General features: G+C 54.3%; 2 protein-coding genes across 3 annotated transcripts; both read left to right on the top strand.

Moving 5' to 3' along the window:
• Positions 1-2,020: 2,020 nt before the first annotated feature.
• On the top strand, positions 2,021-4,606 carry CHCHD2 (coiled-coil-helix-coiled-coil-helix domain containing 2). The gene is made up of 4 exons (XM_050908877.1): positions 2,021-2,158; positions 2,703-2,949; positions 3,569-3,734; positions 4,281-4,606. The coding sequence occupies exons 1-4, from the start codon at positions 2,109-2,111 to the stop codon at positions 4,289-4,291; spliced, it is 474 nt and encodes a 157-aa protein (XP_050764834.1). The 5' UTR covers positions 2,021-2,108; the 3' UTR covers positions 4,292-4,606.
• A 1,533-nt stretch (positions 4,607-6,139) lies between these two features.
• Positions 6,140-14,048, top strand: PHKG1 (phosphorylase kinase catalytic subunit gamma 1). Of its 2 annotated transcripts, XM_050908898.1 has the most exons (11): positions 6,140-6,425; positions 8,571-8,613; positions 8,979-9,112; positions 9,405-9,580; positions 9,904-9,958; positions 10,586-10,651; positions 10,868-11,031; positions 11,643-11,733; positions 12,721-12,874; positions 12,958-13,083; positions 13,734-14,048. In XM_050908898.1, exons 3-11 carry the CDS (start codon positions 9,030-9,032, stop codon positions 13,983-13,985), a joined length of 1,167 nt encoding a protein of 388 aa, XP_050764855.1. In that variant the 5' UTR covers positions 6,140-6,425; positions 8,571-8,613; positions 8,979-9,029; the 3' UTR covers positions 13,986-14,048. The 2 variants fall into 2 exon arrangements, with proteins under 2 accessions (XP_050764855.1, XP_050764856.1); XM_050908899.1 differs by lacking the exon at positions 8,571-8,613.
• Positions 14,049-14,474: the final 426 nt, after the last annotated feature.

The raw sequence follows: 14,474 nt of genomic DNA, 5'->3' as shown, positions 1-14,474 counted from the left end.
GTCTAGTCAAAGCTTTTCCTTTTTGTCAACCAAATGGACCCCGTGGGACGTTGGGCCCTGGAAGCATCGCTCAGGCTGGCAGCAGCGGATGGAGGAGCAGGGCTGAGCTCTGCCCTGCCAGGCTCTGAGCGGTTCTGCCTTACTCTGGGAGCCATCCACCGGGCCAGCCGCAGGAGAGAAAGTGCCAAATCTGAAGTGAATTACCTACTGTCTGTCTGGAGTGCAGAACTCATAATGCTTCACAGGCGTTTGACAAAACCCCAAACGCAGAGCTGCTGAGGAAGCAGCCAAAATGGAGGGAGGCCAAGAGTAAAAGAACCGGAGAGAGGAAGTGTGCAGAGACGAGCTCCTGCAGTAACGCCAGCAGTCTGAACTTACGTGGATGCCGCTGCTCTGAATATATTGTTTATATTTATCTCCTAATAATTTTTACATTAACAGCAACTGCTTTTCTGACCGAAGCTTTGCTTTTGGATTACCGTTGCTATATAAACTCACTATATTCACGCTTCCTTCATGAGACAAAGATTACATTCCCTTACATACAAGATGTTGAAATAACTGGTCTTACGTAGCTACCTCCCTCACAACTGAAGAAACTGTGAACAAGCAATTTTTTGTCATGATAACGGCTTTATAATGAAGTGATAATGTTGCAGGGTGGTAATTGCATTAATAATCATGCATACAATTGCATTTGTATATGTACTCTAAGGATAAGAAGCGAAGTGCTTGCTTATAATGGGAAATGGAGTTGTTTGACATTTCACTTTCTGTTGAGCCCAATTTGAGAGTTTATTAACTCATTAGGTCTAATCCTGTGCACGTTAGTCATCTGGACTCTTTTCATTATTTTCAGTGGGTTTTAGATCAAGAAGAAAACCAAACAACTTGTGTGCTGTATTAACTGAGTAAGTAGGGATCGGATTTCAGCAGAACGGTTTTACCTCTGGTATATCTGGACTTAGGTAGGAAACTCTAGGGACTGTATTTTAATTATATTCCAAGTTATATGACATAACTTCTGTCTTTCTCCTCATTCTTATTAAATGATTCATTCTTTTCTAAAGCTCTGCTAACATTAATAACTCATAGCAGATTCCAGAAATCATTTGTATTTTGTCTAAAGAACTCCCTCCATTTAACAAAATAAGTGCTGTGCTGTTCACTTTATTATAACAGCTCTGGATCTAGTATCATGACTACACAGTAGAAGGCCTGACTTTTATTTATTCTCTTCCATTTGCTATTTTTGTGCTCCTGTCCCTAGGCTACGCAATACCAGTCTTTTCAAGCCGTCTTTCACCATCTGTCTCCAAACTTCCCAGCCTTTTTTCTTTTTTTTTTTTTTTAAAAAAAAAAAAAGCAGCCACCTTCCAAGCCCCGATTGGGGTGTGCAGACCTTTCCACCTGCAGGGAGAGCTGAGACGGGGTCAGGCCTTGCTGGAGTGACCGGCAACTGTGGCGCCGTCATGATGTATCCCGTGTTAGAGCTGCTGTGTATAAAATTAACACACTAACTAATAAATTAATAAGTGAATCAATACATTTTTAAAAGACATCCCTCAAAATATGGGCAGTGTTGCGAAACACAAACCCGATGAGTACGCGCCAGCCGGTGCAGATGGGTCTTGTGCATGGGGCTGAGGCGGGCAGGAGGTCTCCTCGCTCCTTCTTGGGGTGGATGGTGGCAAACCCCAGCCTTTTGGGTGAAAATCCGCAGTTCTGCGAAAGGCTGAAGGGTTTTTGGAGGCTCCTTCACGGTGCCTCGCGTGCCACCTCTGAGCTTCTCCAGAGAGCGCGATTCTCACAGGGCAGCCGCACGTTTAAACGCAGTTTAACTGTTTATTGCCACAGAGCGACCCGCCGCCATAACTCCCTCAAACCGCCGTTTCCCGCTCCGGGGCAGCGCCTCAGGCGGGCGGCGGAGGGGGGGCGGGGCCGGCGCAAGCCCCACCTCCCCGCGCGGCTTTACGGCAGTGACGCAGGCGCGCGCGGCGGGTGTCGGGTGACCTTCAGAGGCGGCGGCTGGCGGTCGGCGCGGAGCCGGCTTCTCTCGCTTCTCTTCTCCTCAGTAAGCCAAGCCAAGCCTCGCCTCGCCCGCCGCGATGCCGAGGGGCGGCCGGAGCCGCACGTCCCGCGTGGCGCCCCCCGCCAGGTGAGGGCCGCTGGGCCCCTTCCCTCCTCTCCTTTCCCGCCCCCGTTGTAGGCCGCAGGCGGCAAAGGCCTTTCCGCCGTTCCAGGGTGGGGTGACGCACCGGGGTGGGGGTAACGGGCACGGGGTGGGGTAGGGGAGGTGGCCTGGCTGCTTTGAGCTCGGTTAGCGGAGCGGGGTTAGGCGCTTTGCGGGGATGGAAGTGGATCTCGTCAGCGCTTGCTCGTCGGCAGGGCCTGGCCATCCAGTGCCTGAGCGTTAAGGCCTTATTTAATCAGCCCCTTTTAGGTTACATCTTTTTTTCCCTAAAAATAGCGCAGTCCTTTGGGGTGTGGGGGTGCAGCTAGTCTTTAAAACACAGCCAAAAAGAAGCCTGTAAACCTTACCCTGTTGTGCATAAATCACTCACCAGAACATTGTGTTCCTGCCATCAATGTGCAGGGTGTAACAGGGATGAACTGCAAATGCTTGCTCCCTGCAACCAGGTGGCCTCTGCCCGGTGTGAGTTTGGAGTGATGATGTGAGGTTTCTCTTTGTGTCCTTGCAGTCGGGCGCCACAAATGAGAGCTGCATCACCGGCGCCTGCTGCTCGGGCGCCTGTCCCAGCAGCAGCACCGGCTTCTGCTGTGGCTGCTCCTGCACCGAAGCAGCCTGGTCTGATGGCACAGATGGCTACAACTGCTGCTGGAGTTGCTGTAGGCTCTGCTGTAGGCCATACCATAGGTCATGCGCTTACAGGAGGATTTGGTGGAGGAAGCAGCTCTGAAGCTGCGAGGCCTGATATTACTTATCAGGTAAGAGAAAGCCCAACTGGACACCAACTAGTGAGGCACAGTTAACTTGGGACATCAGTTATGTATAGGCTGATGTAATTGCTATAGACATAAAGGCTGCACAAGTCATGGCTGGGAAAGCTGGGGTAACTTTAGCGACTCAGTCTCCAAGGTAACTACCACAATCACCATGAGTATCTTAAAAGTAGTTCAAAGGGATACATGAGTGATACGTGCTTGTGGTAGGGTATTAGTGTTGTCTTCTACTGTAGTGCCTGTCTGATTCAGGCAGGACTTCCATGTTGCAGGTCTGATGATGGTAACATCTATTGCAAGACCTTCTCGTGCCGCTCAAACATTAAGATAATGCTGTTACCTTGCCCAGATGCTATCCAGAGTTACCTGAGTGTATCCAAAGTTACCCAAGAGTTTGTAATGTACAAAACTGGACAGAATGTGTCATGCTGCTGCTGGAAACTTACTTTGTACTTCAGCCCATTATTTGTTTTCCATTTAAAAAGTAACACAACATTTTGACTAAAATGCAGGGAAGAAATACACAGCAAGCAGCACTGGGGTGGTTTGGCTTCGTAGGCTGGAGCTGTTGAAAGGGTGCTTATGGAGGTGTCTGCCATTTCAGGAGCCCCAGGCAGCTCAGCCTGCCTACCAGCAGCAGCAGCAGCAGTCGCAGTTTGCTCCTTGCCAGTATGAAATGAAACAATTCCTGGAGTGTGCGCAGAACCAGACTGACCTCAAGCTGTGCGAGGGCTTCAGTGAGGTACTGAAGCAGTGCAGGTTTGCTAATGGTAAGTAGACAGTGCTACCAGACCACTACTAAATGAGCTAATCAGTAAAATTATCATGGGAATGTCCTATTTTTTTCAATCCATCCGGTAAAGAATGGGGATTGATATGGAGCGCATATACTGAAGGCAGTTAAAGCAAGTTGCTGTTCTGTTTGGCTTCCTGTTTTGGTCCTGTACGTGTTGCTGGAGGTGATGGGGTGGGGAGAGAGTATGAATTCCTGAAGCTTTTTGTGCTGGTGTGTGGACTGAAGCTAACTATTTCGGAGAATGGTGGCGGCAGGCTCGGAGAATCAGCATAGCATTGCTGGCCTGTAGCAAGCGCCTGTTTGGCACAACTGCCAAACCATCCTGACCTGGGAGAAAGGAGACTGCCGAACGCTGGTGCCCGCGTGCGCTGCTGAAGTCTGCAGTTCAACACGTCCCAGCAAATAGATGAGGGGAGAGGGAACACCCTAATATACGTCTGCCTTATAGCAAGGAAGACCGCCCGCTGTTTAGGGATTCAAAACTTACTGCCATTAACTGTGATAACTTCTTACCTTTCAGGTTTAGCCTAAGCCTTCAGAACAAGGTTGCTGAAGACCATGTTACATGAACTGACCTATGAATGAAAAAAAGCTTCAGTAAAAAAGTCTAAAGCTGTCCGATATCTTGTTAGTTCATACATTCACGCTATCGTCCTCCTTGTGGCTTGATTCCTGCCATAGCCGCTACAGATGTGATACAACTTACAGCTGCAAATTAATTTAGCACAAAATGGAAGAATGAACAATAAAGCGGAATGAGCTAATTTGGGTTAACTGGTTTGCTGATTGTTGTGTTGAATGTAAGTGATATGGTGTATAAATAAACCTCTCTCTAGAAGCACCTTGCTTTAGTGGACTTTGGAGTTGAGTCTCAAGGGTGAGCAGGCGAGAACAGATTTTGGCAGGCTTCTGTCTGCTGGCTGGCTCTGCTGCCAGCAGTGGTGCCTGAAGGGCTGGAGCTACAGGAGTTCAGGAACACTCGTAGCTCAGCGGTTAGCCGTGCTTGCCAGACATCTACTTCAGCATTTGAACCCCACAGGCAACTTCAGTGAAAAGGAAGGCTGTGTCTGACTCCACGCTATTCTGCATGCAGCAGGTCTTGGTTCCCCAAGGGCATCCTGTTGTGGTTTTAAAAACGAGCTCTGTATTCAGATTCAAGCGATTCTGAGACATATCTTCCCTCTGCTCAGAGAGGATCTCGGTGGTAGGCCATTACCTGAGCAAGCCTATGCACTACCAAGCAGCCGTACATGAATACAGTCCCTCGCAGTTCCCAGTAACGCAAGCCGAGGCTGTAGGTTTTTCTTCCTCCATCTTGTGGTAGGAGTTGTGGACTGAAAGACAAGAAGGTGGCCCAGTTGACTGCGGGTGCTGTGGCCTTTTCCTCCACGCACCCTGGCTTAGGCAAGTGACAAAGCTACCACTGCTACTTGAAGACAAAAAAAAATCTCCATTTAAAAAGTATTTACTGATGTGAAGTGCAAACTCCCCTTTTTCCATCAGAGGGAGCAGCCAGCTTGTGCCCTGGAGCCTGCGGAGTGAACACCCTGCTGCACTTCAGCTGTGTTGTAAACCCTGCACTGCGAAGGGAGGATTGCAGTACCAGGAAGGTGTACTCTCACGGGGGAGTGCAGCGGGGAATAACCTTGCACCGAAAAGCGCAATCCCAGTTAAAGATACTTTCATAGCATGACCTGTTTTTTTCCTGAACTGCTTTTGTGCTCTTGGGTATTCTGCCTGTGCCCAAGAGCCCCCATCTCTGATCTGCAGTTCCTGGAAGTGAAAAGATAAAATCAGTATTCAAAATGGGGAAGGGTGACCTCAAACATGGGGGAGGAGGACACAGCTACCTTTCCTGGTGACACAAGAAGCTTTGCTTCTGCTGATCAAGCTCACGTCTCCGTTGCCAGGTGTTTCACCGTCCTGGTGAAAAGAAAGAAAAACAGTTTGGGCCAGAAGCGCCTGCACTGGGCTGGTGCTCGGTTTGCAGCAGACATCCCTAAAAGACTCTTGACGAGCAGGCAGGGAGATGCATTTAGGCTTTGGGGAAAGTACAGCGTGGCCGGTAAAACAGTTTGCAACTCACAGTGGTTGAAAAGCAACACCCACGCAGGAAAGCCGGCGGGAGGGACCCGGCCACGCGGGGGTCCGGGCGAGCCAAGCCCCCCCCCCCCCCCGGAGCACCGCCGCTTACGGCCGGCTCCGACACGAACCTAAACGGGGTTTAGGCTGAGCCCAGCCCCGCGCAGGGAAGGGTTAAGGCCGGCGGTGCGGCGGAGGAAGAAGTCCCCGAACCTCCGCCGTTCTTCCGCTCCCCGCCGCGGCAGCCAGCGCCTCTTCTCCCCCGGCCCGGGGCAGGCGGCTGGCAGGGGGCCGGGGGTACGGGCTCCCCCCCCATCACCCACAGCCGGAGAGAACCTCGCTTCAAGCCGCGGCCCGCCATGCCCGCCCGCCGGCCGCGGCTGCCAAGTCGCGTTGCGCTTTATTTTTGGCTCCTCGGCGGCGGCGGCGGCGGGCTGCCCTGAGCCAGCACCGGGCGGCGGGCGGCAGCTCCCCAGCGCCCAGGCCCTCGGCCCACCCCGGCCTCTGCTGCTTCTCCCGCCCGAGGCCCGGGGACCGGGGCGGGGTGGGGGGGGATTCGCGGACCCAGGCTGCCTGCAGCGAGGTGAGGCCGGCGGCAAGCCGCCCTGCCGGGAACCCGTTTTTGGAAGAAACCGGCTTCAGGAGACGGTGCTTTAGGGGCGGGGAGGATTGCGGAGCCGGCGAGGTTTTTAGCTACCCGAGAAAGCTTGCTTGCAGTATTATTTTAAGCATTTTTTAATTTTTTTTTTTCTTATTTGCTGGGTGGCTGATTCCCCGGGAGCTGCAGTGTCTCCTTGCTCGCTTTTGCTCGCCGGAGCGGGAGGTTTCGGTGCAGAAACACCCGCCCGGGGCGGGGGGGCTTCGCCGGGGCCGGGGGTGCTGCTGCGGGGCTGGCGGCCGGGACGAGGCGGGGGTTTGGGGGGTGGGGGGGTGGGGGGGGAGGAATGTATGTACTGTCGTGCTGGCCTAAAAGCTGACCTTAGCTTGAGGTTTCCTGATTTATCTCAATAAATATTTGCATGTTATTGAATATTTACCAAGGCAAACGTTTAAACCCTTGTTTCACAGCAACGGGCCGGGCACACGCCGGGCGGCAATGTCCAGCGCCAGCTCCGTTAGCATTCCTCCATCTCTGCCCCAAGACAGAAACCTTTCTTCCCCCCCCCCGCCAGCCCTGACCTCCTTTTTTTCCCCCCTTGCACTCCCATGGAGCTCCTACAGCTCTGATAATAAAACCGGCTTCTCCTGTTAGTGCTCTGTACCAGCTGCTTATATAATATCAGGATGTTTTAAACAAACTCCTGGGCTCCTTCCTCCCAGAAGGCAGCACACAGACCCTGGGGTTCTCCTAGCAGCGCTCTGCAGATGCTCCCCAGCCTCCAGCCCTTCCTTACAACACCACCCGCCAGGACTTTGATTTTCAGCTTCAAAAAAAAAACCCGAAAAATCAAAGTTGTTGGTTCTCCCCCACCTCGGAGGTATTTTCTTTTCCCTGCTCCCTGATTCTGCATCTCATTTATAATTTCAGCCCTGACTTGGTTTGGCATCGCTCACAGTATTTCCAACAGCTAAAATTTTATAAATTAAATCAAACTCATGGCTGTTTAGAAATGCTCCAGCCCTCGCTAGACATCCCTGTCCGCTGCTGCTGGGAGACACCTAAAACGCAGCATCAGTCCTTATAACCGGGTCAGGACAGAGACGCTTTGATAATAACATTTAAATGTACTTAGAGATGCAAACCTGCCTGGGAGCGTCCTGGCAGAGTTATTGCCACCTCGGAGAGAAGGGCAAAGGAAAGCCCGCAGTATCGGGGCTCTCCTGCCCACCTACTGTCCCTCCCCCAGCAACAAAATGTCACCCCAAAGTGACAATTTTGCTGCCCAAGCTTATAAGAGCTGCTTTCCACGCTAACTGCTTGCTCTCTGTGTATGTTTGCGGAGCAGCTGGACTCGGACAATCGGGATTTCAGCAATGCCAGGCGCAGGAACAAGCTGAGGACATCCAGTTCCCAGGGCTTAAAGGGAAACGCCGGTGAAAATTTCGGATCAGGACTATTGATTATTTTTCCCCTCTCTATCAAAATACTGTCATGCTGCTCCTCCTCCAGCAATGGCAGCACATACCAAAAAAACCCCCAAAACCAAAAACCCCCCAAAAAGGAAAAAAAGAAATGGGACAAAAGCCTTTCAGGAGGCTTGGCAGCTGTATGCGTGTGGCCGAGGAAGCTCGCTCAGCCACTGTCCTCAGGCTGGCTTGGCCCCGACTGAACCCACATAGCGCTGGCTGTCCCCAGACACCTGGTCCCCTGCCTGCACCCTGACCCACTGAGCCCCCAACGCCGCTTCACCGACCCTCACCACCTATTTTCCCTCCTTAGTCCTTTTCCCTTCACTTTAAACACTATTTTTTCCTCCTTGTTCTCAGCCAAACCATTCCGGACAACTTTGTCATCTTAAAAATAATCAGGAAAAAAAAAAGAAGGGGGGGGGGGGGGGAAGGCAAGGCAGATTTCAGCGCTTCGCAGGGGTCTTTGGGTGGCGTTGGCGTGGGGTGACGTTTCTGGAGGCTGCTGCTGGGGACCTTTGGACCTGCTGTGCCGGCATCGCCTTGCTACTGCGTGCCTTTGCGAGCTTAAGGTGCAGCTCAGCCACTGCCTCCCCCGCCAGCGTTCTCCCCATGCTCTCCCAGCGGGAGTCTCAAAAAATTAATTAAATTGCTTTCCCAGGTGGGAAGAACCAGGAGAAGCGTGGCGTAGCCCTTAGCACACGGTAGGAGCTGGAGGATGGTGCCCTGTGAGCTGGGTGCGGGTGCTCTGCAGGAAGGGACGAGGTTTTGAGGTGCTGAAGTGCTTCCCAAAGCCTTGGCCCCAGCCAGGCTGCGTCTGCCCCTGGGGACAGTCAGGCTACGGGGGATCCAGTGGGATTTCTCCTATTCTCAGTGGGATCTCCATGGGGTCCCGAGGGCAAAGCTTTGCTTTCCAACCAGCAAAATATCCCCTTTGGTCTGTGGTCCTGGATCCTCCTCCTCCTTCCTCCTCAATGTTTTCCCCTCGGGGGGGGATCAGGGACAGGGCAGGTCCCTGCTCCTGCCCTGGGTGCAGCGAGCACCCATCCTTGCTCTTTTCTCCTTGCAGCCCCTTTCTGCCAGCAGACGAGCCCAGAGTGCCGCCAGGCAGGAGCCAGAGATGACCAAGGAAGAAGACCTACCGGACTGGAACTCATCCAAGGAGTTTTATGAAAAATACGAGCCGAAGGAGATTTTGGGCAGGTAAAGCTTGTTTTCGGCAAACTGTGGTTTCACCTACTCCAGTATCTGATAGGAACAGCGTCCCCTGGGAATTCGATATGAACAGGGTCCATAGTAGCATGGGGTTAAAAATAGCATGAAGCAGCACTTTCCATCAGCTCAAAATCTTCTGTCCCACCAAGACAGGGTAACAGAGCAAAACCCACTCGTACACGAAAATACCAACCAGCCCGGGTGCCGATGGCACGGCCGTGAAGTCGGGCTGGACGGGGAGGAATGGAATCCGCCATCTTGTCTGTGTTGTCCCTGGCAGGGGGGTGAGCAGCGTCGTCCGTCGGTGCATTCACAAAACCACCCGGCAGGAGTATGCCGTGAAGATTATCGACATCACGGCAGGTAACATATCCCCCAAGGAGGTGCAGGAACTGCGAGAAGCCACCGCCAAAGAGATCGACATTCTCCGGAAAGTCTCGGGCCACCCCAACGTCAGTAAGTCAGGCTCTGAGCATCAGGGCAAGGGGGTTTTCTGCCCCATTTATTCTTCAGGGTGTCCCCAGGAAGGGTTTTTGGGGTGACATCCCTGGAGGGTCAGACCTCCGATGGTCCTAACACGATGCAGGGCGCCTGCTCAGAGCATCGTTTGCTCTACCTCCGTGCACACGCCAGTGGTGCCCAGGCTGTCTCTCAACCAAAACACTAATGAAGATCAACTCCTCATTAATTCAATTAGCAATTAGATAAGCAATTTTTAGTCTATTAATGGACAGGAACACGCTATACACTGTCCTCACAGCCCCTGTGTTTTATTGCAGTCCAGCTGAAGGACAGCTATGAATCCAGCACCTTCTTCTTCTTGGTGTTTGACCTGTAAGTACCAGCTTGCCCGTCACCCCAGCACCATCTCCCCAAGCCCATTCCTGCTCTGCAGATGGCCACCAGCCAACACTCGCCCCACCTTTTTATGGCCCAAACAGGGCAAAGCGGGGGGACAACCAGCTCTTGCTCAAGGTAGAAACGAGCCTCGATTGCTGCGAGCCAGCTCGTTGCAGCCTTGCTGCCGGCAGTGTTTCCCCTCCGTCAGCGGCTCAGCGCTGCTCAGGTTTCCCCGTAACCTTTGGTGGGAGCTGTCATGCATCCCTGCGGGTTATTTATATGCCCAGCAGGACCAGGACGCGCGTGATGCCGTGACTCCTGACGCCGGGGCAGCGCAATGGATGTCAGCAGAGGGGGATGGCACCGGGAGAGCCCCGTCCCTGTCCCATCCGAAACCCACCCTCTCCGGGGATAGCCTTTCCTCCTCTTGCCTGATGTTTTGCAGCAATATAGCGGCATTTTTACCCCTTTTTATTAACAAGTTGGCTTGTCATTTTGTGCAATGGGTGCCCTGGGCTGTTAAGGGGCAGCAACCCCCGGGCGATTCTCCCCAGGGGCTCGGGGCCAGTTTGCTGTTGCAGCTCAGCCGCTGCCTGCCTCCGTTTTCCCTCCCACGTGCAGGATGAAAAGAGGGGAGCTCTTTGACTACCTCACTGAGAAAGTCACCTTGAGCGAGAAGGAAACCAGGTAAGGCCAGATGCAGATGGCTGAAAATCATGTTGCAAAAGCAGAGCATGGGTTTGAAGGACGACCTTGCAGCCGGCACGGCACCCACGGGGAAAAGAGCACCCCGGGCTGCGCCCCTGCACTCAGACATAGGGGCTGAGCTGCGTGGTCCCCGTCCCTGGGAGCGCGGTGTCGGTGGGCGTTCGGGCTGGGAGAGATGCTGTCACCCATCCCCAGGAAGATCATGCGTGCACTGCTGGAAGTAATCCAGTACCTCCACTCCATCAACATCGTCCACCGGGACCTGAAGCCGGAGAACATCCTCCTGGACGACGACATGAACATTAAGCTGACGGACTTTGGCTTCTCCTGCCAGCTGCACGAGAATGAGAAGCTCAAAGGTAGGAGGATGGAGAGGCGGGGGCGATGCCGGGCTGGCCCGTGGCCGCCCTGTTGCTGCAGTGCCCACGGCGAGTTGGTGGAGTCTCTCCAGCCCCACTGTCTCCTTGGGGCCAGTCTCGCTGCTGTGGGTGCAAATTGGTGCCTGTTGGCTTGGGGTGCCCTCCTGCTTGCGCACGAGCCCGGCTCTGCCTGCGCATGGCCTCCACACCGCACTCCTTGCCATGAAGAAGTTGCTGCCCATTAGGAAAACCATCCTATTCTTCCCACTTCTTTTTTCCTCCAGTTGATCCTCCTTACCCCATCCATTTACTGCCCAACATTAAGGTTTTTTCCCAATTCCTACCCTGCAAAGAGCCATGTCTCCAACAACGGGCACCCCCTCCCACCGGCATCCCCATCGCTGTCTCTGCTCACTTTTTAGCCACTATAATTCACCAAGAAAAGTCACCAGCGAGATGCACGCGAGTTGCAGTTACTCCCTGCGAGCACCATCACTGCAAAGATCCCACCTGGGATCCAGGCCCCCCCCTCACCGACTGCTCGGGAGTAGGTGGGGATGGCACAAACCCTCCTGGGTGCCTCAGGGGGATGCTCTGCCCTGTCTTCGCAGAGATCTGCGGCACGCCTGGCTACCTGGCCCCCGAGATCCTGCAGTGCTCCATGGACGACGAGCACCAAGGCTATGGGAAGGAAGTCGATATGTGAGTGAGATGCCTGCCTTCCCGCCTCGCCCTTCGGGCTGCTCCCAAAACACACGTAGTTTGAGGCACAGCGAGAGTTGTGCAGATGGGGACCCATCTGAGTGTTTGGAAGGAGTTAAGTGATGCGCTGAAAGATGACTTTGGGGGCTGCGAGGGGCTGTCCTGGTGACCGGGGGGCTCTGGCACAAAGCTGGGGGAGAAGCGGCCTGGGGACGAGCCCATCTCCCTGCTTTGCCCCATCAGGGAGGAGGGAAAGCAACACTTTCTGTTCATAAAAATCAACTCGGGCTGGGCTCCAAGACACGGGGCTTTTTAAACACACTCTGTAGCAAGACATGAACCCAAGGCAGCCCCTGAGAGAGCAGCCAGCTCAGGGAAGTCCATCAGAGCCCTGCAGAAACTTTGCCACCATCTCTGGTGGCTTCAGGCTCAGGTCTGCAGCAGTCAGAGCTGTAACCAACCACTCAGAACACACCAGGGCATTTCAGCCCCTTTTCAGTTTAAATACCTCCGTTAACTCCCATGCCAGGACCCTTTGCACACCACAGCCTGAGCTGAGACAGCCCCAGAGCATCCAGCCTCGCTGGCACCACCGCGTCCTACCCTCCCGCATCCTCTCCCTCCCCTAAAAAACCCCAGAAAAACCAAGAAAGGCAAAATACCTCCAACTCACAGCTTCCTCCTGCAGCATCCAGGGGCGCAGCTCCACATCAGCTCAACTCAAAAACCCCCAACCCCTCCCCAGCAGCGGGGCAGCCCCTGCTCCTTATTACCCATCAGGGCTAACAAGCCTCAGCAGCGAGCTCAGCCTCCCTCATCAGACACCACGCAGGGCAGTTGCCTCCTGGTTTTCCAGGGAGGCAAACCCACACGTAGCCCAGCATGTCCCAGTTAGGGGAGGCACGGAGCCACCCTTGGGGCACGGATCCGGCCGGGTGGCCCTGGGATGCCACCCGGGGCTGGAGGGTCCGGCTGGGCTGCCCGCAGGTGGAGCACCGGGGTGATCATGTACACCTTGCTGGCCGGCTCGCCTCCCTTCTGGCACCGTAAGCAGATGCTGATGCTGCGGATGATCATGAACGGGGACTACCAGTTTGGCTCCCCGGAGTGGGATGACCGCTCGGACACCGTCAAGGACCTGGTAGGTGCTTGGGGATGGGAAAACCTGAGGAGGGGGTTGCAGATAGCTGGGATACCCCGGGTTGATCCGGTGCCCTCCTGCAGATCTCCCGGTTCCTGGTGGTGGACCCGCGGCAGCGGTACACGGCCGGCGAGGCGCTGGCCCACCCCTTCTTCCAGCAGTACGACGTGGAGGAGGTCCGGCACTTCAGCCCCTTCCGGAAATTCAAGGTGAGGTTGGGTATGGGGGTGTCCCAGTGCCCCGACCCTGAGCCCAGGAGCTGCAGGAGCTGAGCGGTGGGATGGATTCCCCAGCTGAGCTGGGAGAAACTGGGAGTTCAAGAAGGCTGAGGGACCTGGGCTTTGGCAGGATCCGGCAGCCTGGGTGGAGACCCTTCTCCGAGCACTATTGCGCTTACTTTCTGGTACTTCCTAAGGGCTTTTTCACAAAGAGGATTAAATAAGAAAAGGGAAAAGCCTGCCTCCTCCTCCTCCTCAAAAAAAAAACCCCAACATTAAAAAAAATCACTTCTGAGAGGAAATCAATGAGGCTGACATCACGTGGGTGCATTAAATGACGCAAAAGTTGATAAAGCAGAGGAATCCTTTCCCTTCCTTATAGCTGGACATTAAGGCAGCGCAAAGGTACCCAAAGTGGCATTAGGTGACCCATTTAGGACTGACCTGCAGTTTTGACGTTATGGGCACACTTGGAAAAAGCCCGTACCGCTCACACGGGACTAAATACCTGTGCGAGGAGCCGGGCTCCCTCCCACCTCCTCCACATGGATAGCAGCCACGTGGGATGTGTTGGGGCCGATCTGGTCCCGTTGTAGGACTGGCCACGAATTCCAGCTTGTCCCCCCCCCCCCGTGCTGCAGGTGATCTGCCTGACCGTCCTGGCGTCGGTCCGTATTTACTACCAGTACCGGCTGGTCAAGTCGGTCACCAGGGAGCTGGTGGTGCGGGACCCATACGCCCTGAAGCCCGTCCGCAAGCTGATCGACGCCTGCGCCTTCAGGACCTACCGGCACTGGGTGAAGAAGGGGGAGGCGCAGAACAGAGCCGCCCTCTTCGAGAACACCTGCAAGGCCATTTTGCTGACCCTGGCAGCCGAGGAAGGGCTGTTTTGATCGCCGCTGCGTAAGCCGATGAGTTTGCTCAGCGTTAAGGCGAGTAAAATCTTTGAAAACCAACCGGTGATCTCTTTCATTTTTTCTTTTCTTTCGCTGGCCTCAGGTCAGGTGCAAAGGCAAACCCAGCAGACGGCTGCGATTTGCCCCCGGGGTTTTTTCCCCGCTGTAAGGGATGGGTTTGGAGAAGCTGCCTCTAACAGAGCCGTAACCAGCCGCAGCTTCCAACAGGAAAGGCTCAGCCCCAGGCCCGGCCCGGCCCCGGAGCGGGACCCCTTTGGGGCAGTCGCAGGTGGAGGAGGGATGAGCAGTGCCCGGAGGGGTGTCCTTGCCCACCCATATGCTCGGGGCTCCTGGTCTGATCAGGTTTGGTGGCAGAGCTCAGGCACAGCTGGTTTGTAGCCTTTATGCTGGTTATAACACCTGGGAGAGGTGGGTCACTGGTTTGTGTCATCTATGCACTTAGAAATGAGCACACACGTCATTTTG

This window comes from Gymnogyps californianus, chromosome 20 (assembly GCF_018139145.2).
Source record: "Gymnogyps californianus isolate 813 chromosome 20, ASM1813914v2, whole genome shotgun sequence".
In the NCBI taxonomy this organism is placed as follows: Eukaryota; Metazoa; Chordata; class Aves; order Accipitriformes; family Cathartidae; genus Gymnogyps; species Gymnogyps californianus.
This window is presented reverse-complemented; position numbering and strand designations above follow the sequence as displayed.